Consider the following 27,564-nt stretch of genomic DNA (forward strand, 5'->3'; position numbering starts at 1 on the left):
CATTTTTACATACCACTGTTGTCCATCTGAGAAGACTGTCAGTGTGCTGGAGTTTGTGCAGCATTAAATGAAGTTAGACAGTGAAGCTAAGTCAAAACACACTGAGTTAGCTGAATGCATACAGCTCCGAGTGTTTGTGAGCAAGAGTCAAATCTTCTGATACTAATCTAAAGTGACAGAAATCAGACCGCCTGACCTGAGGGACTGTTTCTGATTGGCTCAATCTGTGGAGGGGAGATGAGTTGAGCACCCTTTCTCATCACTGCTGTAGGCAGGGCTGCTCTGCACGTGGCAGCTGTGTGTGTGTTTGTATGTGTCCGCCTCTGTCTGTGTTTGTATGTGATGAGCAGGAAAGGACAGGGAGCCCTCCCAGACAAACTGAGCAAACAGCCATCATCATCTTCAGAATAATCCTAGTCCTCTTCATCAGCGTCTTTCATTTCAAACACAGTGGGAGGGGTGGTAACATGGGGGAAAAGGATTTCCTCTCCATTTTCCTCGCTGGAGACAGACAATACACTGTGCTTCTGCTTCAACAACCTTAAGGACAGTCTCACTCAGCCACATTGGCTCTGCTCAGCCTCTTCCTCTCACCCATGTGTACACACGCGCACACACGCGCACACACGCGCACACACGCGCACACACGCGCACACACACACACACACACACACACACACACACACACACACACACTCGCTCGGCCCTCGGGCATCTCTCGGTGACGTCATGCTGGATCAGGATTCCTCCATACTTTAATGCATTTCTCTTCTGTTTGTCTGATGTCAGCACATCATGCTTTAGTGTCTGCTCATACATACAGTCCATGGCGTATGTATTCAGCGCAGTCCCGTACATACAGACATCAGTGTGTACATTACATGCATGAATGCATAAAGTCTATGTTCTTATTGTTGTGGTGGACATGTACAGTATGTATGTGTGCAAAAATGCAGAGATAGAGAGAAAAAAGAGAGGAAGTATGTTCAATCTGTGCATTGCATTTGTCTGTTGGGATGAGTTTGAGCAGGCAGGGGAGTTTCTGGATGCACATGGGGGTGTATGTGTGGGGGGGTGGGGGGTGGAAGGAGTTGGGCTTTGGTCTGGAGGCTTTCTGGTAGTCCTGGATGTCTCAGGCCCTAAGCCTGAGTGCCACATACCCTTCTCTGGGTAAACATCCTCACTAGTGGTGAACCTCACCCCCTTCCCGCCGAACACTGGCCCACAGACAGGGCAGAAGGAGGGAGTAGACAGAGAAAGGAGAAACATGTAGAAATATGAGGTTTGCAGAGGTGGAATTTAAGAATTACAGAGTAGAAAAACAGACCAACATTTATGAGTCTTGTCCCTAAAGATGGGTGAGATCCTGATAGAAACATTGTTATTTTAATCATATCAGCCCTTTTTTAATTATTCTGATCTGCTGTGCAGATCTGCAACACGCAAAGCCCACAGATCTACTGCTGTAAAATGTACTTAGGTATGCTCCAAAAACCGCATGGCATTGCTAATTAAATTTTAAACTGTCATCCACTCAAATGATATTTCTACCAGCGGTGCTCAGTGTGTCAGCATCAGCGCTTCCACAAAGACTATGGCTGTTACATAGTCATCTGACAGTAGGATGGAGGCTGAGCAACAGAATCAAAGAGTGAGAGAAAAGAGGGGGTGGGTATTTATTTTTTCATTACAAATAGCTGTCAGATCATGTAAAGAATAGTCTCTGTGTTTCCGGAGGCTGGCTACCAGGAGACTCAGCATTTCAGAGCACAGAGATAATATTGTGTAGCTACAGCCTTGACTTCATGCTCTACAAAGCATGTGAGATATTTTTAGGATATAGAGCCCAGCATTTGGAAAACCCTAACATCAACATCAACATCTTAGGAGAGAGCAAATACAATGATCTCAATCAGAGAATTACGTAACATTAGAAATTAACTTTCGATACTGAAAATAAAGAGATCAAAAGACTCCCAAAGACAGAGAAAGGGAAGAGCGTCACAGAGAGTAAAGACCATTAGGTTACCTTGTGTGTTCTGTGACTGGACAAAGGTCCTAATGAGTTTGTCTGTAGCCTGCGTGTAGAGGGACAGGGCGTAGTGGAGAGACTGGAGGTCAGGACTCTTCTCCAGGAAAGTCTTCTTCAGACCCACACCACCAGCATGGAAATATTGCTAACATACACAAAGGCACATGGACAAAATAGAGGAGAGCTGTTAACTCACTTCCCACTGCAAAAGGTTCTTGAAGAAGGCACTTTCGTGGGAATACCTTTGTTCTTATAAGAACAAAATGGATTCAAAAAGTTTACACAATAATCCAGAGCTGCAACAATTGGTCAGTGAATTGATTATTTTATCAGTCGATTGATGGGAAATTATCTAATTATTAATTATAATTATTTTAAAATGCCGTTAATGTTAATGGTTTTAGGTTCTAAAATGTGGAATTAGCTGCTTTTCCTTGTCTTACATTATAGTAAATTGAATATTCTTGGATTTTATGACTTTACCTTGGACTCTAAGAAATTGTGATGGGCATTTTTCACTGTTTTCTCATTTTTTGTAGACCAAATGATTTATCAATTAATTAAAAAAAATAGTTGGCAAATACTTCAATAATGGAAAATAATTGGTAGTTGCAGCCCTACATTAATCCAGCTTACAAACTGCTACAAGTGATGATGGGCTTTGTCTCTGTAGCAGGAATTGCAAACAACAGCTCAATGAAGGTCCTGAAGAATTAATTAATCTACAATTATTACATAATCTCTGGCATGTTACAGGGCCCCTGTCCACTTCTAAACCTCCTGAATCATTTCTCTGGCCCTGCTCTGTAGATGCCCATGTCATCTTGTAAAAGAGATGCTTTTTGATTTAAATGTCCACTTTAAATATGTCTTATTTTCCCTTTCTTAACCCATCACAAAGCTACTTAAGTTAATTATGAATGTTATCCTGCCATCAGCTCTTAGGTATGTCATGAATTACTGCTAATTGCTCCTATGTTCTTTCTTTACCTATTTCTTTTTAACTTCCTGGTCCAATCTCTGGATTTTAAGCCTGTTTGATACTTTTTTTTCACATGCTCTCACCTGGGCATCTCAGTTCCATGGTCATTATTTATTTAATTTGCGTCCAATTGAAACACCCATACTATCAGTACAGTAATTTTTAGTTGTTTTTTAAATGATTTTTTAACTCAAAATGCATTGCTCAGTACATCACATGTGTTCCTAGATATAGATATGGAAGAAACATGATCATAAATTAAGCTTTCTATAACTTAAACAAATAAAATAGAGAGCTATAAAGCAAAAAGAAAGCTCAAAGTCTTAAAGGTTGGGCTCTTATACATCACGTCCTTGCAGACCACATCTAGAATGCAAATTTGACTTGTAAAACCAAAGCATACACTGTGATTTACTGTAATTTCCACCAGTCATACCTGTTCATTGTCAAACAGTGAAAGCCTGTGCACATGTAAAGTTTCTACCTTGATGGTGTCCAGGGCCAGCTCTATCACAGCGCACTGCTTAGGTGTGAGCGCTTTGGCCTCCTCACGAACCATGTGCTCCTGAAGTCGACAGCAATAGAAGCACAGACCAAAATGACTGTCCATTAATATGCCCTGTCTCACAGTTTTATGCAATTAAGAGACTTGATCTGAAGCACTGATGCCAGACCCAGAGCATAATGGTGTAAAAGCATATTGTACCTTCAGCTTGGATAGCTGTCCCAGCTCCTTGGCAGCGTTAAAGATGAGCTGAGTACCCTGGAAGAGAGAGAAAGACAGAAGGACAGAGAAGAGAACTGTCATTATCATAAGTAATAAACGGCTTAGTGTCACACAGAGGACAGTGAAGTTTCTGACACACACATTCATAAACAGACATGCTAAGCCGCTTTACAGATGTCAAGGTACTTTTTCCTTCAAGTGCTGTTATCATACTCATCTGTGTTTTATTCGTTCCAAAACATTACACTCCGCAGCACAAATCCACACACACACACACACACACACAGTGAGACATTTCAGTACAAAGAGATAGGAAAGTGGCTCAGCTCGTAGTGAGGTCAAGAAAGCAAAAAAGAAGACATACTCGTGCACTCATGAACACACACGTGCACTCATGAACACACACGTGCACACACATACAGTACGTACACGTAGCAGCTGTACAGTTGCATTGTGGTGTACGCAGGTATTTACTGGAAGTCCAGCCTAATGCAATACTCTGGTAAGAGAATATATCATCATATTACTAAGTGCTGCTGACTGCACCTTCTAATCCAATCGTTGGTTACAGCCTTAGACATGAAATATGCTTTTATTATATACTGTGTGGGGCTAGAACCTATTGAAGTTTTAATAATCTTACAAACGACATCACAATAATGCCAGAAAATGAAAAAAAAAACACATACATGAGTTTCTGTGCATAACAGATTTATTATATTAGAAATATTACAATAGTGTGCACTCTTGAAACTGTGATGCTTCTACTCATTTAAGCTCTTTAGATTCAGTCAGGTAAACAATGCCTGACAGGCTCATGTGAGAGTAATTCAGCCACCCTCCACTGCTGCAATATGTTAAACTGATTGAAGAGGTAGATAGTTGTGCCTTTTGTTGCAGGGGCTGCAGTGATTAATCTACTTTATGCCAAATATTCTGATCCTACGAGCAGACTTTTGTGGCTAAAATGCACCATAAACCACAAGTCAAAGTGCCAACCATCACTTGCTTGCAGCTTTGCCTCATGAAGCTCAGCCACTTAGACTTACATTGCTACTTGCAGCTGAACCACACCCTATTTTTACTTCTGTGTTGCACTGCAGCAATGTAGATAGCAATTATGAAATAAAACAGCGTTTTTAAAACCCAAATGAAATTAAGTGACGATTGAACTCGTTGACTTATGGTTTGTGATGCGTTTGAGCCGCAAATGTCCGCATGTAGATTAGAGTATGACCTGTGGTGAGACTGGGAGTGCAGGCAGCTACTGCTACAGCATTTCATGGGGGGGGTTCACAGCATATAAACAGCACTACAGAGGAATGCTGTGTAAAAACAAACGTGAAAAATCAATATTTCCACTGCTTTGTTTGACTTGCGAGCTGAGGGAGAGAGACGGAGACACGGAGTGAAGACAGAGAGGAGAGAGACAAGACACATTGATCTAAAGGGGTTTAGTCCTTACATCACTGTGAGAAGCACTCTTCAGCCTCCCCTGGAAAGAGAGCATGTGGTTAATACTTCAAGCAGTGGCCCGTGTCTGCAGTCTCACTCTCATAAGAAGCATATGTTGCTTTGTAATATGAAAAAAAAATTGAGGATACTTGTCACTGCCAGAGACGTCACCTCTGTTCAGTTGCTTGCCTTCCAAAAGCAACAACAACAGATTTTGTGCCTTACCACAAAACAATTGTCAATTTAACATTTACGTTTGTGTATGGATGAAACAAACCAGATATAACATGTTAATTAGTGCGCTTCAGATGTGCTGGTAGGTGGATTTTTGAACTTTGGAGTGAGCCAGGCTAGTTGTTTTCCGCCACTTCCAGTCTTTAAGCCAAGCTAAGCTAAGCTAACCAACTCCCAGCTCCATACTTAACACACAGATATGAGAGTTGTATCAATCTTCTTATCTAACTCTTGACAAGAAAGCAAATAAGTTTATTTCCTAAAATATCAAACTATTCCCTTAAAAGAAGAAAAGACTAAACTTGACGGAACTTGAGGTACCATATGATCATTTTATGAAATTTGTTGTGTTGTATATATATTATATGGATTTAACTGCCCAACAGTACTACTTTACTTTTGATACTTTAAGTACATTTTACTGATAATACATGTACTTTTACTAAACATAAGTAACATTTTCAGAACAGGAATTTTACTTGAAATGGATTCTTTTTACAGTGTGGTATTGCTTCTTTTACTTAAGTAAAAGGAACTGAATACTTCCGCCACAACTGGTTACACTTGACATTAAACAATAAACAAGCGCCGCAGATCGTGTGAACTGAGAAACACATCAATTCTGTTCATCAGAATAAAAAAAAAAATCACTTCCTGTGTGCCACTACAATTTTTTGCCTGTGTAATATCAAGTCACCATAGATCAGAATAGACAATTCTAAAAGGTCTTATGTTAAACTAGATGCTTCGTTATATCCTGTAGGAGTCAGTTTCAACATGGTAAAAATTAAGTTTCGTAGTTCACAATGTAAGAGCCATCACATGCAGTAGAGCTTTAAGAAATTAAGAGTATTTTTTGCATAGTACATTGAATGCACCCTTTTTGACCAACAACAATTCAAACCAATAACGTCTTGTAAGAACAGCCGTTCCGTGCATCAGGACCAGTGACACAATACCAGCATTACAATCATCATAGTAACAACAGAACATGAAATCAAACCAGGACAGACCAACATGACAGGTCTGCAGAGACATACAGTACAGTACAGTGTTGTACAGTATACTGAGAGAAGACTGCAGTGTTGAAATAGATCAGATGCAAGCAACAAACCCACAGTGGGCGGTGGGGGGGAGGGGGCAGGACACAGTTCAAACAGGTGGGAAAGGTGGGGACAGTGGTGGGGGGGCAGGATACCAGATACCAAGCCACCGAGAGATCGGAGTCACCCCACCAGTCCCAGTAAAAGGACACAATGCATGAGAAGAAACAAGGCAACACCAGGCACAAGAGAGGAGTACCACTTCCTGTTTGAGGAGAGTGTTCAGGAAGAAGAGACAGCAGAAGAGGGGGGCATTGATCGGTGGAGATTGTTGAGGGGGTGTGGGACCTATCAGAACTAGTCAGGAATGCACCATGCTACTGTCTTCTCAAAAGAGACAGTGTTAGAGGAGAGAAAAGAGAAGAAGAAGAAGAAGAAGAAGAAGAAGAAGAAGAAGAAGAAGAAGAAGAAGAAAAAGAAGAAGAAGAAATGAAAGAGAGATGGGACAGATCTGAGAGGTGAGACTGTGAGACGGCAGAGGGTCTGATGTGGGGTAAAAAACAGGGGAAGATCGCAGCCACATATAGCAGAGAACCAACCACCGTGGACGGACAGACAGACACACACGCAGGAGTGCTGTACTTACAATCATCTGTGGAGGGAGAGCGGTGGGAGCGGGATGTAATAGTAATCACAACAACAACAACCAGAGAAAAGGGTCAGTCAAGCTGCAAAGAGCCCCACATCAATTAAAAAAAAAAAACACAAGTTTGGGCCCCAGGGCTGGAGGGACATGTACCAATTGATACCTGTCTAATGCCTGGACTAAGTACAGGTAGAAAAGTGAGAGGGGCCAGCAAATAAGTAACTTTACTACTATGAAATTTCTTAGAATATAGCAAATAAGTGTTTTAGCTTTTAACAGCAACTTCAAATGAAAAATAGCTATTCTAGAAATGATCATGTGGCATTGCTCACATACAGAGCTCACTTTCTTCTCCTATTTTTGCTCCTCTCTCTTTTTCCTGATTGGATAAACTCAATTGGACAGGGGCTAACAGCAGACCTATGGCTACTGAGGCTGAACCAGTAGTGTTGATACTGGCTACCACTGTACATGGTAACCAGAGATGAATTATCATTGTATTAACAGTGATATGAGGCTCTTTAGTTAATAACCAAACACAAATAAGAACACATATATCCAAAACAAAAGAAAACAAGAGGCTGCTTTCCAAAATGTATGATTCTTTTTGGAAGTGGGCCAGATCCTTTGGGCAAAAATGTTCTGCCACTCTGTTGTGAGTTACTCATAAATCAGGAATCTCTCCAAATAATTGTTGGCTGACATACTGGAGAGCAGCCATGAGCTGGTGTTAGAATGATATGGTGCACTCCTTTTTTCTTTTTTCCCCCCAGTTTTTTTTTTTTGAAAGGGTTTCATCTTGATTGTTTAGATCAATGAAGGCACTGGGGGCGGTGTTAAATATAATGTGAGTAGGGGTTAAGAAGTGGATAAGGATGCAGTTTGATCTGCAGTGTAGGGGTTAAGAAGTGGATAAGAATGCAGTTTGATCTTTTGTTTATATGAGGGCCATCTTGAATCGCAACACATACAAAATGTCTGCCTTTGTATTCCCTTTCCTTATTCTCCACCTCCTCCTCCTTTTTCTTTTGATGCTGCCTTGGCAGTTGGAGGTGTGTGTAAGTGTGTATTTGTACATGTGTGGGTGTATGTGTGTGTTATATGTTTTGTACATAATTTTTCTGCTGTCTGGCTTCATCTGGTCATCATCAGAACATATCAAAATATTCATATATCTTCGTTGACACATTCATGCTTACTTAAAGTAATCAGTAAGCTTTCCGGAAAACAGATCTTAGGGATGTGTGTGTGTATATGTCTGTTTGCATGTGCAAATACATGCATACTAAAAAAGTATCACTCCTTGCATGTACAGCAGGCACAGTCAGCAATGACTGCCAAAACAGCATGTGTAGCTTAGCATTATTATTGTGTGTATTTGTATGGTTGTATGCCTCTGTATGTGTAATCATTGGTCTGAGCGCTCTCACCGTTTGGTCTGTGAGTGGCGGCAGAACGATGGTCTTCTCCATGGTGTTCATCACCAGCTTCCACAGCTCCTTCAGCACACGTTTCAGCACAGTCTTCTCACAGATCTTAGCAAATAAAGTCAGGCTGGTGGAAGGGTGAGACAGAAGAAAGGAAGGGGAGATGAATAATAAGCAGCAGAAGGAAGCAAACACTGTTTTCCTGAAGAAAAAAAGTGATGAGAAAGAGAACAGGAGATTGAACAAAAAAACTTCTCAGAAACGCACAAAAGCTTAGATTCTGGGGAATTTCACTACTGCGTCTACTCACCTATAGTCAGACAAACTCATAGCTGCCTTTCTTAGTCTTTGTTATGTCTCGATGAGCTGTTTGAATGTTGAGTAATAATATTAGCTTAACACAATCCACATATGACGGTGGAATCAAGTAGAAATTCCTCTCAAAAGTGAGGAAATTACATAGAAATATTAAACTTCTGTGTGTGGATTACTGGTCAAACTCCTCCTGAGCTGCAACTTAACCTCACACACATCCACACATTGACTTTAAGCAGGGCTATTCAATTACATATTCAATTGAGCCAGATTGTGTAGATGAAATGTAGATGGGCCAGACATTTTCAGCAGCCTATTTAAAACCTTTTTTTTTTGTTTTTGAGTAGAGCGCTTCCCTACTTGTGACTGTTAATAGCCAGATGTTTTGAAAAGCTACTAAGCGTGGTTGGAACTCACATGAGAAAACTTTGGTAAAACTTTTATCCGTAAACATCTTGCCCAATCGGTACTGCGCATGTGGAACTCTCAACAGATGAGATGAGAAGGAAGCGAGACGGCTCACTCGTTAGCTACTTCCATACACTATATATGTAGTTTACTTATTTTGTCATATATCAGATGTATTTATGCTGGGCCACTCGGAGGTTGCTTCTGGGCCGGATGTGGCCCGCGGGCCATCAAATGAATAAGCCCGACCTAAAGTATGATAACCAGACTATTCAACGTACCTTAAAATTGTATTCAGAGACAAAAACAGGCATCAATGAGTTTGTCTAATCCCAGGTAAGTAGGTAAAATAATAAAATGCCCCCACAGCTTAACTATCCCTTTTAGACTCCACTATAATGCCTTTAGACTGCCTCACTTGCTGTCCAGGAATTCCATGATGGGCTGCAGGACGTTGTCAGCATCCTGGGCCACGCTGCTGGCATTTCCCACATTTGAGGTTCCCTTCACCTGAGCCAAGATGTCTCCCATCTGCTTCACATTCTCCTCTATGTGAGGCTGGAAACTACAGAGGAAAAGTGCAAGCGTTTAGTGAAGTCTGCACTGTCAGTCTGTCTAAATACACATCACAATAATGTCAGACTTCTGTGTGAATGACTGAGTGTTAGTGTGGTTCTACCTGACAGAAAAGACCCTGCTGAGATCATCCATGACATTGTTGAGCTTAACCTGCAGGTCTTTCAGGATATCACTGGCCTCCACACACAGCTAAAGTACATACATGGAAACATTGTCTGAACTAGGCAACTCTGACCAAATACCTAAGATAGTGAACAATAGCGGTTGGGAGTTGGAACTCGGGAGAGGATAAAAAAAGAGAATCACTCACATCTTTTCCACCCATGGCTTCAAACATCTTCTCCAGCTGAACTCTCAGCTGTTGGATGTTGTTGATCAGGATGCAGGGCTGAGGACAGAAAGATGACACATGTCTGTTTTAAACAATCAGTACTCACTACAACATTTACAAATGAATCAGCCTTCTTTTTGGTACAGGATTCAAAGAAACCATTCCCACAACTGTGAATATACTGAATAAATCTGTTCATGGTTTAGACAATTAACAAGTTTTCAAGCAAGTAAAAAACAACTTAAACTGAAATACATTGTTTGTCTTTTTTTTTTTTAATTGAGAATCTTCTCTGTGAAAATCCACATGGGTTCATCAAGTCTTCAACCACTCACCACTTTCTCCATGGTGACATAGTTAGCAAACAACTTGGAGATGATATCGGCGTAGGACAGTAGCACATTGCTGATCGTCTGGAGAGAGAAACATGAAAGAGCAACAGGTCATCAATCATCAGAAGGTAGTTGTAGTTCGGTTACTACTGTTAAAGACCCCTTTGTTGTACAAACTCGAAATTGACTCCAAATTGCAATTGTACTGAATCTACCTTAGCAAATCGCTTCATGTAGTGTCCTACGATCTGTGGATCCGGACACTCTAGCTTCCTGATGATCTCAAAGCTCTGGTTGAGCTGGGAAAACACGTCTACCACCGAACAGGAGAACAGAGCATGTTCTGATGTGACCTGGAACTGTAGGGCAGAAAAGCCGTGCAAGAGGATTAAAAACTGGGAAGAAAATAATGTGAAAAATGCATTAGTAATTAGAGATCAGATTAGAGGTAGCAGGTGAGAAACTGGGATTCAAGGGAGGCTCGCAAGGTGTGACCTCTGGGCACCTAAGACTATATAGATGGACCATTAGGTGCTATATTAAACTGGACCTTTGATATCTTTCACCACAGGCACCCTACAGCCAACCAGCCATACAGCCAGTTAGACAGACATCCGGTGACAGGTTGGAGCTCCTGTCTGTCTCCTTGTAATTGGCTGCTGGTTAGCGCCTGGTCCCTAATTAGCTAGAGGTGAGTGTGTAGCTGCTCCTCTGAGGAGTGTGGGTAATGAGGTCAGGACAGCTTTCCTGCAGTCAAAACTCTGGAATAAGGCCATTAATTCACAATATCCTGCTGTTATGTTATATCCTTCAAGTACACGCACATCTCAACCACGCTTCCTCGCTTTATACTTTGAAGCACTTTGACCAAAACGTCCAAACACACTGTCTGCTTTGAGTCCACGTCTGTGTCTCTGTGTCCGTGCTGCTATTGTTGTCTTTGAAGAGTATAGGAGAGACAGGGGGAAGCGTGGGATGGCAGAGCGAGAGAGAGAGTGAAACTTTGGCTGATAACTTTGAGTGTGACAGAGGAAGTACAAAGGATGGATTACAGTAATTCTGCCTGAACAACAACATCGACTCAGCGTTTCCAGAGGAGTGAAGGGGAGACAAGGAGAAGAAGAGCTGGAAAGTTTTACCCCATCTTTTTTGTCTCTCTCCAAAGCGCCATGCAGAAAGTCCCGAGACACTTCCTCATTTTCATCCAGCCACTGAATGACAAATGGCTCAAACCATCTATGGAGAGCAGAAAATACACGTGTAATTACAAACCAGGAACCCAAAATTACACAAGATGAGGATTTTTATTGGTTTATTTTTATTTTATGATTTCAGTGTAAGTGAAATTGATGATTTGATGTTGCAAAACAGTGATGGGGGAGTTGCTACTCACGCAGGATATTCAGGCACTCTGCTCTTGAAGAAGGGCAGGTCCTTGCAGTACTCGTTGTACAGCCACTTGACCTTGAAGTGCAGGTTCATGTAATCTGCACTCTTGCACAACCGGTTTTTTTCATGTTCTGAGAGAAGGAATAAAGTGACCAAATGCATGTTGAGTAAAAAGCAAATTTCTCTCCTGGTGTTTAAGCTACGTCTACCTGCAATTACAACAGATCTATTGTACATACAGAGGAGTTGACCCAGAGTCAAACACACATCCTCACAGACTTGGTGAATATGATTGATGGTTTAATCACACAATCGCGTTTTGTATAGTTGTCATAGCATTATAAAAAGAGGACCAATCACACCAATTTTATTAAAGAAATCAAATATTAATCAAAAGATGGAAAATATCCATCTGATATCTGTTGGCTGTGTGTCTGGGCTAACAAAATCAACCATCTGGTGTGCTTGTACAGCAAATGACAATGAGCGCCATTATGGCCAATAAACTGGATCTCCTAATCCACTTGACTAATTATCACAAAATTTAACACATGCTTAATAATAAAATACCTTCAATACCTTTAGTTGGTGTGCCTTAGCACATATTAGGATGTACATTTACATGATTGTTCAGCTACTATAAAATCCTCTATTTGAAACATTCCAATTAAAACAACCTAGTTCTCCTACTATTTTGTACTGTTTTGTGTGTCTACGTGTATTTGGTCATTAGTGCCAATAGTATCTGAACCACAAAATCGCAGTTAGCGGCTACATTTATCTAAGGAGTCTTCAGTGCTTTGACGAGGCTCGGTCAGCTCAGAAGCTCAGTATATTATTGACTTGCACTCACCCTCCATGGCATACTTCATATCCTGAGCAAACAGGTTCCACATCACTTCAGCACTGATTTTACCCACGTTGAGCTCCTGGGGAAATCTTGATTGAGGAGAGAAGGAGAAAGACTTACTGTATATGCACTTAGAGAGAGAAGGTATATGAAACTGAGCCAATAGATAAGAGCCTGTACTTTTAGAGGTAATAAGAGAAACTGTGGAGAAGACATAGGGTAATTAGTGTAAAATTGAAATGTCATTACAATGCAATGTGATCAAATTTGAAAGGGTCTGGGAGAAAAGAAGAGAATACATAGATGAAAGGAGCATATACGTATACGGAGACATACTGGTTTAGGCAGGGAGTGTAGGAGTTCTTGTCCTCCTCGATAATGGAGACGATAAGTGTGATGAGTTTGGACCAAAAATCCAGATTCTTGATGCTAGGTCCCTGCTCCTCTGGAGGCACAGCACCCTGTTTGGCCTGGAAAAGCAGTACACAACTAGAGTCACAACAAAACTCTATACAAACATTTTTGGGGGAGTTTAGCCTGCTGGTCACTTTGTTCAGAAGGGAAGATCGGCACCACTGGCAACAACTCTCGACCTGCAGAGTTTCCAGGTAATTGTATTCTGTTGAGTTTTTGAAGCCAAACCATGCCCGTTTTTTGAACAATTTCCCCATCATGATATAAATTTTAGGCCATACTGCCAAACCTCTATTCACATGTTGGATAAGATAACAATTCTTCCAAAAGTAGTGTAGTTATTTAATTGTGTGACCATTTAGTACTCTTAATGTGAATTTTACTAATGGTATTTTTTACTATCTGAGACAGAGACTTTTTGGGGGGAAATCTTGACAACACATACATATTCAACATTTGCTACTCAAACGGCTTTAAACAGACTCAGAATGTCAACTTTCTGGACGACTGAAGATGTGCTGGAAGAAAAAAAAAACGAAGCCGAGCACCGCAGGGGTTGAAGAGTGAAGAATGATCTTGCAGAGATTTCAACAAAATATAGCAACGTACCTCAGGATGAAATGTTTTATTCAAAGGGGAAAGTGCTTATTTGAAATTCACGGGGGAATCTGAATGAGGCTGGTGCTTTAATGAGGACTCAAAGCCAGTTCTAGAAATCCCTGTTGAAATCGGATGGAGGAGTGATGAATGGAAAAACCTGGCCTACCCAGACTAAGAAGATGATGGGGACTCTCCATACACAGATGCACAAAAGTGTCCCATGGCATTTTTGAGGACAATACCTTGAGGACAATACGGAAATCAAGCAAAGAAGGGTCACTGATAATATTCAAAAATCATTTTGTACAAAGAATAATTTTAGCCAAGCGATCTGATTAATCAAGCACCAGACATGGATACCTCTCTTTGTAATAATAATTCATGAAGAAAACTGCTGGCCAAGTTTGAAATGATTAATAAGTCAAGTCTTTCAGTGAGTTTGGAGTTAGGCAGTGATTTATCGTGTTTGTTCCTTCTGAGAGACGGAACCAAATAACATCCAAAGAAAAAGAGTACATCAATCATTGGACATCTTTGACAAAAAATTTAAATTAAACTTTAATGATTTTTAGCACTGACAAACCTGTGTGTCAGTTCTGCCAACAACAAGAGGTAGAGACAGAACAACACGTCCTGCTACAGTGTAGTCTTCACTGTATAAAGAGATAAGAACCCTGTTTTATTTGCCAAAATACAACTAAAATACCAAGATTTTGACAAACTCCCAGACCAAAATAAAATTCAGTATTTACTTGACAATGTCATGTCAGTCTGAGGGAAAACCAATGACATGAAAATGTGCTCTTCAATGAGTTCTTCAAAATCGCTATCCATATGACCTATTTTTTTTATTATTTGTTAGTAATTTTATTATTTAATTATTTTGTTTTTCTTTTATTATAGTGCACTGTGTACCAATGCGCAAACCATTTCTTGTCTCTTTCTGAGAGAGAAAGAGAGAGATAGACATTCACTCACACCTACACAGGTATTTAATAAATTGCTGCTTCTTACCGGGTCTGTCTGATACTCGCGGCTGTACAGCTCATGACAGTTATTAAAGATGTACTCGTAGGTGGAGTTGAGACAGGCTTTGACACAATCCTTCACTACCTGACTGGCTCTGGGTGGAGATTGAAGCTCTTGGACCTGAACACACACACACAAAAGAGAGATACAATTAAACTAGGCAAGTGCATGCACCGAAATTAATTCACCAAATTATGGCACTTCAGAATTGTCTTCATGTTCATCTTAATTACAAAGACACATAAAATACGATTCTTCCCTAAAATTTAATACAATGTCAATTTTAAGATGAATATTTTGAACATCAAATATATTATGCTGCTTTTCATATCAGAGTCTAAAAAACTTTGGACGGTACCTTCATTCTGAAGAAGGTGATACTGGTGAGGAGGTCCACTGTGGACTTGAGGTCCTGCAGCCTCTCGGGACTGCTGGCAGGGAAGTTGTTCTGCAGTCAGACGAAGATGGTAAATGGTAAATGGACTGTACTTATATAGCACCTTTCTAGTCTTTCTGACTACTCAAAGCGCTTCAACTACATGAAGAAAAAAAAATACAGTGAGCCAAAACACATGACATCACATCCATCCTTGTCCAGTGTGTGTTTGTGTGTGTTTGTATCTGTGGGCACGATCCAGCATGGCAACACAATTTCCAGTTGTTAGTGTGTGGGTGTGCAGTGTTTCCTGAATGTGTCTGGGCATGTTTCAGAGGAGCTGTCACTCTAATTAACACATCTGCCTGCTTTGTTTTACTGTGCCATACAAAGAGAAAGATGAGGAGAAAGAAAAGCACAGGAAGAAAGGAGAAGTATAGTAGAGAAAAAGAGAGGAAGTGGGTTGATGTTCTACTGTGCAGTTTGATTATCCAGCTACTATTAGTTGTCATCTATTATAAACTTTTCAAAGATAATGTATGAGTGCAAACAACAAGATGTAGAGCAATCTTACTCGGTACATGGATAGGTCAATCCTCAGAGAGTTGTGAAGCTGGTCTAGAAGCTTGACAAATCGCTCTTTCTGTGGGCATTACAACATACATGGTCACAGATTTTAACATTACCAAACATATAGCAGACACGGCACACTGCTTAATATATAAAGGCCCAGCCATTCAGCCCCAGGATAACAAATGAGCATTTTGTAAAAAAGGAAATTGTGATTGCAAAAACACTACTTTTACTTTTTGTTTACAAAGCAAAGCAAAGACACACTTCAGTTTTTTATTTTTTTAATGTAATTATGATATTTAGTTTTTTTCGTCAAGCCTCATCATTGGATTTAATGATTATAATTGTGACACCTGTTGCATTTATTGATTCTGCTAATTGTTTCTGCAGTGACTCACCCCAAAGTTAGAAGCAGCAAAGCGGTCAGAGGCAGAGACATTGTTCGTTGCCTGGGTGGTGTGAGCGTAGTAGGCATTGATGTTAGCCAGTAGGGTACTCATCACTGCAGGCACACCTGGGCACATGTACTTAGATGACAGGCAGGCAAAGTGACTGCAAAAGAGGGACAGACATGTAAGCAAACACAGGATACTTTACATAGAGCTTGAGGCATGAAAACAACCAAGAATGCATGCAAACACACAGGGCCTTTTTTGAAAATAGTGATATTCTGAATTCAGACTTTCAGATGGTAACATACGTCATTGCCTGGTAGATGGACTCCACTCCATAACGCATGGCGAACTCATCTACAATCTCCTGAGGAGTCTCCTCAAAATAGACTTTCCATGCATCATCTCCTTTGGCATCAGGAATCTTCACCACACCGTTGTTCTGGATATCTGTCACATAGTGGAAGAGGTTCTACAGAGAGGAAAACAGGAAAGAGTTAGATAAAGAGTTAGATAGAGAGATAATTGAAGGAGGTGTATAGAAAACAGAGAGTGAGTGAAAATACAGAAGAGGAAGCAAAGAAAGAAAGAAAAAGACAAATGACAAAAAATAGAGACTGTAGGTTCAAAAGAAAGCAATTGAGAAGTGATAAACGGCTATTAAGAGCTTTGTCATGTTTAGGGATATAGTTGTGTTTAGGGAATACAGGGGTAGCTATGATCATTATGATAGCTGATAAGGAGTGTTTGACCATGATTGTTTGAGTGTGTGTCGCTACTAGTCAGCATGTTCAAATGATTGTTCCTTAATTCTATCATTACGAAGCTGGGCTAAGCATTTGCACAACTCTCATCTGTGATCAAAGTTTCATTGTACAAAAACAGAGCAGATTACAAACTATCTTTACATGGCTGTGTTACATGAATAGCCATTAAACTACATTATGAGGCCAACACAAGGTGCTGTCTATACTACTCAGCCATAAAGCAATATGCTGCTGTAAAACATTCTGAGTTGGCTACGTGGTTTATGGCCACTTATGTGCAGCAATAACAGTGGTCATTTGTCTGTGAAGGTTCAGCTAATATGCTCTGTTGAGTAATGAGCCGAATAATGACTCCATACGAGACTGTGATTGGTCTACAATTAATCAGCACAGAGCCAGAGTAGATGTCTGTAAGTGGTCTTTATCTTATGAGAGCAAAGCAAACTTTACAGAGTATTAACTTAAGTTTAATTTGGAATGGATCCATTATGAAACTGAACATCAGTCAAGTAAATTAACCTGTTTGGCATGGCTCATTAGGATGACTTTACACGGAGATACACACAGATGCACAGGCACACACAGTGGTGGAAAAGGTACTATAAACTATAAAAGTAAAAGCAGCAATGCATCAAAAAAGATTCCCGCATTCAAATGTTTTATTTAAATGCCCAATCTGCACACTGACTTCTGATTGGGCCTTTAAGTAAAAGCACAGGACTAAGTATCAGCTGTAAAATGGACTAAAGTAGTACAGGCCCTTTCAGAGGGAAAAGGTATTAATGCATCAACCTGTTTTAGAGTTCTAATGTCTTGGGTGGCCTGGATATATGCTGTTTATTTGGTAGTTTAAAGTTTTACATGTTATATAGCTTCTTTTTTTATTTTGTAAAAAAGTAGCCCCATAGATAAAGGAAAAATTACATTATTCCCAAAGATGTAGTAGTGAGGTAAAGTCTCACAAAATGCACATATGAAACACCGGTATCTCAAAACAATATTTAAGTACAGCTCTTGAATAGATGTATTTCATTACTTTCCCCTGTTCAAACAGACAAACACACACACACACACACACACACACACTGAGCTTACTTCATGCAAACAGGTGTACTGAACGTGATAGGGGGCGACCGTCTCCTCTCCTTTGATCTCTACATTAATGTGCATGCGGATAGCTCCAGACACAGCTGATTTGTCTGTACGCTTGTCTGTGAAGAGCACAAGACATACAGCAACACAGTTAACAAAATGAAAAAATCTCAATCGGAGAAGTTAGGTCAGTCATATAACTGCAAAGTGAGGTGAACTGATCATGGCAGTAAGAAGCTGTGGTATCAATACAGTATAAATGACGTGGACTATCAATTCAACTGACACAATGTGACTCAACTGACCCAGGTTGTACCAGACGTCCATCTCTCCGCTCAAAGTGCGGACCTCGATAATAGTTTGTCCGAGGAAGTCATCTGACTCCCGCTTGAACTTCTGCTTAACACGAGACTTTATGTCGTCGTCCTCATCCCACACTCGCACCTTGATGCGGTCTGAGGAGTTGTGACATTCACTAAACAGAGAGAACCGGAGAGTCAGCCACAGCTACCAAATATAGTAGTTACATTGACAATTGGCCAAGAAGTCCAGAGGAATTACTGTCATGACTCATTAAATATCAAAAGTGTAAACAAAACAAATCTAAATACATTTTACTTAATAAACATAAAGAAGATAGAAATCTTTAACTGCAGCAGTGCAGCAACTAGATCTGGAAGGTTGATTGACATGTATATATATAATATAAAAATACTGATGATCAATTATTCCTTTAAGTCATTTATCAAACAAAAATTCCAAACATTTGGTGGTTACAGCTTCTCAAATGTGGTGATTTGCTAGATTTCTCTGTTTTCTATCATCATAAATTGAAAATCTTTCGGATTTCGACTGTTGTTTGGTCAGAACAAGTAATTTTGAGATCTCACCTTGGGCTCTGAGAAATCATGATTAGCATTTTCTTCTAACATATGACATTTCATTGACTAAACAATACATTGATTAAATGGAAAAAATTACCAACATATAAACCGGTAATGAAAAGTACTTACTAATTCATTATTTGGAGCCCTAACTCTTACAAGTTCCACATATGTTTCCAAGAGGTCTTGACTCACAAATTAAATGTCTCCTCCCAGACAGGGTTCAGGTTGCCATAGATGGTCTTGGTCCTCTTTTTGGTCTTTCCCACCTGGACGGTGACATAAGGATCACTGGAACCAGTTTTATCCTTGGCTTGTAAACCCTGGGCACACAACACTAGGAACAAGGGGAAAAAAAGTCAAGCTGGTCAGCCACTGTGTGTGCGTGTGTGTGTGTGTGTGTGTGTGTGTGTTTGGATGCTGACAGATGCCTCTTAAATCATCTGACCTTCTGCTCTACTGCCCCACAAACGCCACTTGTGCTCTCTTTATACAAACGCCAGCTTGTCTCTTTTTATAGGCACCAACACCTGACACATGTCGTCTCCTCTTACTTTGATGCTGACAGTGCTGGCTAGATCTGTTCAAAGCTACTATACTGTACTGATTTGACTCCACTCTCACCTGTGATGCTGATCTTGGCCGACCATTTAGAGGTGCCATCGAGCACGCTCTGTTTGATCTGCTTCATGTGGGTGACGTGGGTGGCCTTGACGATGGTGAACACCTCCTGAATGAGTTCAAAGATCTCAGGTTTGTTCCTCTCGCGGATCTTCATGCGATCTTTAAGAACCATGATGATGTTCTGGGTTCGGTCCTCTGCACCATGTTTGGAGCTCTTCTCTGCTGCTCCTGGTTAGCGTGAAAATTATGACGAGAAACAAAAGGATTAGATATGTAAAAGCAATTAGAAGTGGTATCATATGAGAGGTGTTTGATACAAGTTGGTTTATAGTTGCAATACAGTCATTAATGATAAGAAAAACAGAGCAGAAAATTGCATGGAGGATACATTTCTACAAGTTATATTTCAATTTAAAATACAAAGCACAGAAGAACACTGTGTAGGTGATGAAAAACATGGCTTTTTCATGAATAAGATGGACACATTTGCAGAGCTATAAAATGCTGAGTAAAAGAGAGATTGAAAAGAAAGGTGGAAGACAACAAAAGACAAATGGCTTTTAATATCCTCTCAAGAACACAAGGAAAATAAGAAAGTAGCAGTGAGAGAAGGAGGAGGTTGACTCTGTTCTTGGCATTGACAAATAGAGATAGGAGGAAATAGATGGACTAGATAGTTTACGGTTATTAATAAAAAAAAGCAGCACTGACGCTGCAAAAAAAAGGTGAGCAAATGGTTATTCAGCTCCTGTAAATATTTTATGCTATATTGTAGCATCCTTTCTCACTATGAATACAATGTGGTGCCTAAGCTTTGGCTAATAAATATCCCAAAATATTATTGGCTATGAAAAGCCAATTTTAGGCCAAGCAATAAATATATAATTGCACATTACCAGGTAACAGTTAAGAAATCTTGGGAAATAGGCTTATTTGCTTTCTTGCCAAGATTTAGATGAGAATATAGATAGATTCTGAGATATCTGTCCAAAGTTAAAAACATCTGCCTATTAGCACCAAAAAAGCAGATATATTATATCACATTATATCTCATTTGTCTAAACCATACAAAAACCAAAGTATACTTTTTTTTGGGACAGAGCCAGGCTAGTTGTTGCCCCTTGTTTCTATTTTTTATGCTAAGCTAAGCTAACCATCACCTGGCTGTAGCCCTGGATTTAACATGTATCAAGTGTGTGTTGTTAAATTTAAATTACATCATCATATTTTTAATCCAGTTCCAGGGGTAATCCAGGGATAATGTTTTCCTTACTTACTTTGCAGACAATCAGCATTGAGTAGATCTTGGCACTTCTCGTGGCATTTGACTCCACACTCGGTACAGCGCATACCCTGGCGAGCAATACCCCACAGCAGTCCCTCACACTCGTAGCAGTAAGTGGGCGTGGTTGCTGTCCACACCTCAAAATTGTGTGGGGTGGTGCAGGAGATGGGATATATGAGGGCCTGGAGGGTCTTCTTGTAGACATGACTTTTCTATGAGGGTACAGAAGAGAGAAGTTGCAGGGTCAGCGTTGAGTGTGCTGGAATGACTTTTGGCACCATGTGAATTAATATTGTAACTGACCAGTTCTTCGTTATGCAGGGTGCTGGACGTCAGGGCCGAGGTAATGCCTGCCTTCCTGGAGTTCTGAACCAAGGACTGAGCGGCAGGAGAGAGGAGGGGTCAGTTTCTCTCAGCTCCCACCTCAAAATGTTCTTGTAATCAAAACAAATCTCAGTGCAGCCTGTGAGGCCATTTGTATTATTACTGTCTGTCTGGCAATGTTTCCCTGAATAGTTACAGCAAACTTAAGGTGACAGCTGCAGAATTTAAAATGCTTCCTCTCTTAAGAGCGATCAATTTGCTGGTGAACAAGAAAACTGGAATACCTTCGTAACCTAAGTGTTTTGATAGCAAATGGTGTTGGTGTTACTCACCATAGCCTGTGGCAGGGCAGTGAAGACGGGAGGAACAAAGGAGAGATTTAATATTAGAAAAAGGCAAGAAAGAGAGGGAAATTTCCATACAGAATTAAAAATGCAAAAGAGATGTTGAGAAATGATGCATTCATTGTGCATATACTGTAGTTATTGTGGTTAAACAAGAATGGACATCCATAATAAAAGCATGGAGGGGAAATCAAACAATGTGAATCTACAACCAGATGTGGAGACTTTAAGGGCGGGGAAGTCACACCTGCAACCATACTTGAGCATTTGATATCTGAATGAAATAGCCTGTGATCACTGCTCATTCAGCCAGGACCCCACCCTGTCCAATCAATTACATGACACACTCTGACAAGGTGCGAGTGTGTGTGCATGTGTGAAAGCAAGAGACAGAGAGAGGAAGAGAAACATCGGTGCACCTGTCAGTGCGTAGTGACTGTTACTTTGTGACAGCAAGATTAATGTAATAATGAAGACAGTCATCTGAGATAATTACTTGTGTGTGGCAGCACTTGGATCTGGTGTGTTTAGGAAAATGGCACACTGAGCTTTGCCTGGCAGTTAATATAAAGAGCCAAATTCGGTTTGGTTCTGCCCTACAGAATGTGTTTTTGCATTAAAAGCAATAGTTCGACATTTTGACAAATACTGTACGCCTATTTGCTTTCTTGCCAAGAGTTAGAGAAGACTGAAACCACTCATCAGCCTGTAGCCAGTTAGCTTAGCTTAGCACAAAGACTGAAAACAGGGGAAACGGCTAGTCTGGCTCTGTCTGAAGGTAATAAAATCCACCTACCTGCACAACTAAAGCTCACTAACTAGTATGTTGTATTTAATTAGTTTAATCTGCACAAAAACCAAAGTGTAAAAATGACAAGTTGTGGTTTTACAGGGTGTGTGCCGGGTAAGATGTTTCCCCTCCCCTTCCAGACTTGCGGCTGCTCAATTAATCAATCTTCTCGGTAGGAAAGCAAACAAGGGTATTTCCCAAAATGTCAAATTATCCCTTATTTGTCTTTCTGAAAAGCGGTACAATGTGTGTCTATCCATATTCTGAGCTAAATGTGCATCTATACTTGCTAGTAAAATTTGAGCCTCCTGTCATTTTAACAAAGATAGAAAAGTGATAATGCTGTCCACGCTGTGTAATAGTACAAGATACTATAAGGAAGTGACTTGTATGAATGAGTTACAGCTTTCTCCAGAGGATTTATATTTCCCCTAATGAGGCAGCGTCAGGGAGGCATGGGGACGATGGCAGCATGGGGTAATGAAAGGTCTGTTATAAGACAGCATCTAGCAGACATCAGTGGACTAAAAGACAGAGAAAAAGATCAGTAAAAAGAAGGACAAATGATGCAAAGAAAAGAACAATAAGGTAGAGAGAATAAGATGAGAAAGGACAACAAAGAATCAGAAGGAAAACAGGAGTAGGTTTAGTAGATGAGAGTGCTGAGTGATAGATGGACTGTAGAGATGTGAGACACTTAGTCAGGGGAATATAACGAGATTAGTGCAGAAACTCACCAGATCTCTGACCAGAGGCATAGCTTTCCTCTTCCTGAGATCTGGCATGCTGTCAATGCTATACAGAGCGCCACCCATCCTGGAGATAAAACATGCACAGAGCAGGGTTCAAGTTAACCTTGCCTTTTGGTCGGTAAGTTATAGATTTTCAATGACTGTAGTAGTAACAGCGTCATGGTTACTTACCCTGCTGATAAAAGCAGAGAGGCGATGCCAACACTTTCTCCTCGGGCCTGAGGAGAAAGAGAGAGATGAGATGAGAAAGAGAGGCAAGCGGGATGCCATAAGAGCTGTGGCTGGAACAATGGGAAGCATAGCATATTATAGTACTGTACATAGTGCTTTTATATTGTTATTTATACTGAGAACAACAAAATTGAAACATACTGTATTGTGCTCCTTAACAAAACGCACTATTTCATGGTGAGTTTCACTAGTGGCTATAGCCACAATGACTGCAAGTGTTCTCAAATTATACAAGTGGGAGATAGAAAGAAAAAGGGGGAGATGAGGAGAGTGGTAAAGCTGAGTTGTGTCTTTCTGACTGAGTGTGGGGATTATTGACATCAGCAGTGGCTTCTCTGTCTTTGAGAATCATAGTAATAGTAGATTGCAGCCAGATGGCCATTGGTGTAATCATTCTTCTAATTCTATCTGCGCTATTATTGAAAGACATGTTCTTTGTCTGCCTGCCCGTTCAAAGACTGACACACACACTGATACTCACGTCACACTGACGGACAGAAATAGTCATGATTGGTATAAACGGCAGGCTTTGAAAATGACACTTAGCAGGCTTACAGCAGCATAAATATCTATGAGCCGTACAGGATACATACAATATACTATTAGATTGATTAACACACTACTGGCCACACCCACCTGAGGGTCTGCTCCAGCCATGGGTAATCAGAATGGACTACATGCAAATCGCTACGAGGATGGAAAACAACTGAAAAGAAAATAATGAAATGGCAAAACAGTACAAGGGGTAAACAGAAACTATCAAATAAACACAAGACAATATAATCCACAGCAATAACCAAAAAATGGGAAAAATGGTGGACCAGTCAACAAAAGCTGGAAAAAAACACAGTAACAGTAGGACATGCAGGGACTGATGCAACAAGTCAGTGAGCGCAAATAGTAGACTTACTAGACAGAGTAACAACAGAGAAGACCCATTCTTTTGAGCCCAGGCATTCACCTGGCATGAATGCATGTCGCAAGAATGCACACCTATGTGCACAAAGATACACTAAGAAACACACACAGGCTGTACCTCTTGCAGCTGTAGTCGTACTCTGCTGAAAAGTCGAAGCCAGTTGGCTTTGGCTCTGGCAGGACCAGGCTCCATGATTTCCCTCTTTGGGAAGCTAAAAAAATTATTGAAGAAGGAATAATATTTTAAAAAAGTACATATATCTGCTTGTATGTGCTCTAATAGCTAATGTAGTGAATGTACAGTAATCATGGAGATAACTATCACTGACTAATAGAAGTAAACACCATAAAGGGGCACTCCACTGATTTTGATTTAGTTGTCATGAGGAGTATTTAGGCCTGTAAAACTGGCTTTCTAAAGTCTGGAAAAAATAACCCTGATCATGTCATCAGGTGTCATCAGGTGGGGTCCCCATTGGTCTGTTAAAGTATGTACATATTACTGTATGTGCTTCTTGTTATTTGAATGAACTGCCAGATAAACATCTTTGTACTGAAATGTAGCTACCTGAGTGTTGACAGTGTGTGAAACCTTATTTTTCCTCTATGAAGTTGACAGTGTATGAACAGTGTTCACCTTGGAACAGGTGGCTCCTCTGTTTTCTCTTCAGGAGCTGGAGGGACACTCTCTGCCTCTGGGGGCTGCTCGGGGAGTCGAGATACCTCCAGCGGCACCTCAGACTTGGGCTCAGGCTCCAGGGACCTGGTATCTGGAGCTGGAACCTGTGATGTAGTCGTGGGGGTGGATGCAGTGGTGGTAGACAGAGCTGGCTGAGTGGGTGCAAATAGAGGCTTGGTGGATTCTGCGCTGAAAGGGGGCAATGTGTCTTCCTGTGTGACTGGAGGTAGACCAGGGGCTGTGCTGGGGGGCTGGAGCTGATCATGGGCTGGCCGCTGCTGATGCAACGACGCCTGCTTCTCCAGCGGTGGCCTGGTGGAGGACAACCCATCAGAGGGGGGCAACAGGGTGGGGGCAGTGCTTGTGGGTGTGGGGGTGTAGGGCAGCTCCTGGTCTTCACTGAGTGTGCCGTCAAGTGGATACATATCTTCATCTTCCTCATAAGGCATCTCCTCCTCATCTTCGTAGTTGTACTCTCCTTCCTCCCTGTACATGTCACCCTCCTCTTCGGCATACAGCGCCCCCTCTTCCCCTCCATCTTTGAGGTAGCCTCCCTCGTCGCTGTAGACGCCTTGGTGGTCCTCACCATCCCAGACTGGGGAATCCTCTTTGCCGTAGCTGACGGAGGAGTGGCAGGAGTGGTAGGAGTCGTTTTCATCGTAGAACTCTGAACCTCGCAAGCTCTCGCCATCCTCAGGAACAAACTCCTCGCTGAGCTGAGAGCTGCCTCGACTCAGTTCACCTGACGAAGCATAACGACTGTCTGTGGGACTGAAGGGAAGGGGAGACACAGACACCTGTTACATAAACACACCCACACAGGTTTAAAAGTAAACTAGGGGAGTTCCCACACCTAAGGAACTTGTGTTGGGGCCAAGGAGGGAGAAAGCTAACCAATAGGAAAAGAGGAGTGACTTTTAAACCAACTAATAAGAAAACTCAGAGCAGGGGGGTTTAGGCTAGTGATACATCTATGTAACTGCAAGGGGAATCATCTTTTTAGTAATGGGAAAGGTTACTATGGATACTAGTTCACACACAAACTAATACAGAAACACACACCATACAAAAAGATATAAATAGAACTACTCAAATGAAAGATAGTGAACCTGGAGAGGTTGAGGGTAATTTATTAGTCTGGCAGAACAAAAGCAGTCTCTTCTTGCAGATAAATAAGTGAATAATATGTATTCACGATGATGAATTAGACATTGAGACAGACGATGAGTCAGAGAAAGATTTGAGACACATGCAAACACAATTTCTTACACACACAAACAGACACGCACTCACACTTTATTGTTTTGTCTCTATTGATTACAGTCATGTTGGTTCAATAATGCATGGTGTAGGAGCAGTAAAGGAGAGAACTGTATTATGGCTTCGGCTGTGAGCCAGAGGGAATACACAAGTACAGGTGAATGGACACATTAATACTCAATCACGACACCCCTGTTCTTTTCAACACCCATCTCACAATCTCTCTCTCATCCAACACAAAGACTGACACAGACAGTGACAAATGCTTGCATAATGAGTCTAAATACATGTCTGCCCTCTTTCTTAGCAAAGAATAAAAAACATGGTGAAATTAAGATGAAAATGAACGTAATCAATCTTGGCCTCTCTGCTAGGGCCCCATTATTGGGCTGAAGGTGTCCTGCTGTCTTACAAGTGGAAATTAAAAGTGTATAATTACCAAGTAAGGGACACTCAGAATAAGACAGGGCTCTTCTTAAAGTCTCACATACAGGATGAGGATGTAATAACAGGCTGTCGCGACAACAGATTCACACACACGCACACACATATTCACAGAGGCTCTTCCACAAACTCCAACCAACAATTAACCTTTCTGTCTCTGACTGTTACAAAACAACACACACATACACGCATCTTGTCAACCACTCGCCCACACACATAAACACAAAACTGCTCAAAACTTGTAAGAGTTTAACAATGGTGAAGATGAGAATGATACATCATTTGTGATACTGATTTGGGATTCTTCACCAGGAACACAGTAAATATAGATGCAGGACCAGTAGTTTTCTATAAAAAGTATAGAATATACATATACAGAGATAGGGTAAGAGCGCATGCATGCAAGCACAGCGAGCGAGGAGGACGGGACAAGTCCACCACTGACGTCACAGCGAGACGGAGTCACAGGCCGGAGCAAGAGGAGGAAGAGGAGGAGGAGTTGGAGAGGAGGTACAGAGACCCACCTATCGGACAGTGAATGCCTACTGTCTAGAGAATACTGACGACTGGTGCGCCGGCTCGACCCTGAGCCTGAGTCGATATCGCTGTGCCCGTTGGTGGCCGAGTCTAAACTATCATAGCGTCTGGTAAGAGGAGCAGGGAGGAAGGTAGGAAGGAGGGAAGAGGTGGGAGAGGAGCATCAGTAGAGCTTAGTGCAAATCTTTAAAAGAAAGCTCTAACCAAACTGAGCCTCTGCACTGCCCGGTTAAAGGATAGGTTCACAGTTTTTCAAGCCTGTCTTAAAACAATAGTCAGGTGTTTATATGAACATTGAAGCAGGTTTTGCGTGCTGTAATCATTGCTCCTGTTCATACTGGCCATTAAATCCCCTCCTATTGTGCTCACAATGTAAGTGATGTAAGACAAAATTCACAGTCCTCGTACTGTGCAAAAATGACTTCCAAAGTTTATCTGAAGTTAATACGAGGCTTCAGAAGTCTGAGTTATTCAAATTAAGTTGGTATATTCATATTCA

At 41.1% G+C, this 27,564-nt stretch overlaps 1 protein-coding gene across 11 annotated transcripts in view; it reads right to left on the bottom strand.

The window, feature by feature from the left end:
* Positions 1-27,564, bottom strand: part of unc13a (unc-13 homolog A (C. elegans)) — a 49,368-nt gene that overhangs the window by 8,035 nt on the left and 13,769 nt on the right. The window contains exons 10-42 of one of the 11 annotated variants that reach the window (XM_044200646.1): positions 27,053-27,172; positions 24,783-25,595; positions 24,264-24,357; positions 23,168-23,214; positions 22,982-23,060; positions 21,443-21,448; positions 21,090-21,164; positions 20,779-20,998; positions 19,502-19,729; positions 19,073-19,214; positions 18,299-18,468; positions 17,997-18,112; positions 16,443-16,606; positions 16,141-16,294; positions 15,744-15,812; positions 15,152-15,241; positions 14,779-14,913; positions 13,087-13,220; positions 12,754-12,839; positions 11,905-12,031; positions 11,651-11,747; positions 10,727-10,870; positions 10,515-10,592; positions 10,159-10,236; positions 9,949-10,037; positions 9,688-9,834; positions 8,550-8,673; positions 7,120-7,125; positions 5,207-5,236; positions 3,721-3,777; positions 3,499-3,579; positions 2,030-2,177; positions 1,161-1,217 (exon numbers count right to left, since the gene is read on the bottom strand). In XM_044200646.1, coding sequence (XP_044056581.1) covers positions 1,161-1,217; positions 2,030-2,177; positions 3,499-3,579; positions 3,721-3,777; positions 5,207-5,236; positions 7,120-7,125; positions 8,550-8,673; positions 9,688-9,834; positions 9,949-10,037; positions 10,159-10,236; positions 10,515-10,592; positions 10,727-10,870; positions 11,651-11,747; positions 11,905-12,031; positions 12,754-12,839; positions 13,087-13,220; positions 14,779-14,913; positions 15,152-15,241; positions 15,744-15,812; positions 16,141-16,294; positions 16,443-16,606; positions 17,997-18,112; positions 18,299-18,468; positions 19,073-19,214; positions 19,502-19,729; positions 20,779-20,998; positions 21,090-21,164; positions 21,443-21,448; positions 22,982-23,060; positions 23,168-23,214; positions 24,264-24,357; positions 24,783-25,595; positions 27,053-27,172 — 4,205 coding nt within the window. The remainder of the gene's footprint in view (positions 1-1,160; positions 1,218-2,029; positions 2,178-3,498; positions 3,580-3,720; positions 3,778-5,206; positions 5,237-7,119; positions 7,126-8,549; positions 8,674-9,687; positions 9,835-9,948; positions 10,038-10,158; positions 10,237-10,514; positions 10,593-10,726; positions 10,871-11,650; positions 11,748-11,904; positions 12,032-12,753; positions 12,840-13,086; positions 13,221-14,778; positions 14,914-15,151; positions 15,242-15,743; positions 15,813-16,140; positions 16,295-16,442; positions 16,607-17,996; positions 18,113-18,298; positions 18,469-19,072; positions 19,215-19,501; positions 19,730-20,778; positions 20,999-21,089; positions 21,165-21,442; positions 21,449-22,981; positions 23,061-23,167; positions 23,215-24,263; positions 24,358-24,782; positions 25,596-27,052; positions 27,173-27,564) is intronic. The other 10 variants (XM_044200654.1, XM_044200647.1, XM_044200648.1 and 7 more) reach the window with 10 other exon arrangements.

This window comes from Siniperca chuatsi, linkage group LG6, assembly GCF_020085105.1.
Source record: "Siniperca chuatsi isolate FFG_IHB_CAS linkage group LG6, ASM2008510v1, whole genome shotgun sequence".
In the NCBI taxonomy this organism is placed as follows: domain Eukaryota; kingdom Metazoa; phylum Chordata; class Actinopteri; order Centrarchiformes; family Sinipercidae; genus Siniperca; species Siniperca chuatsi.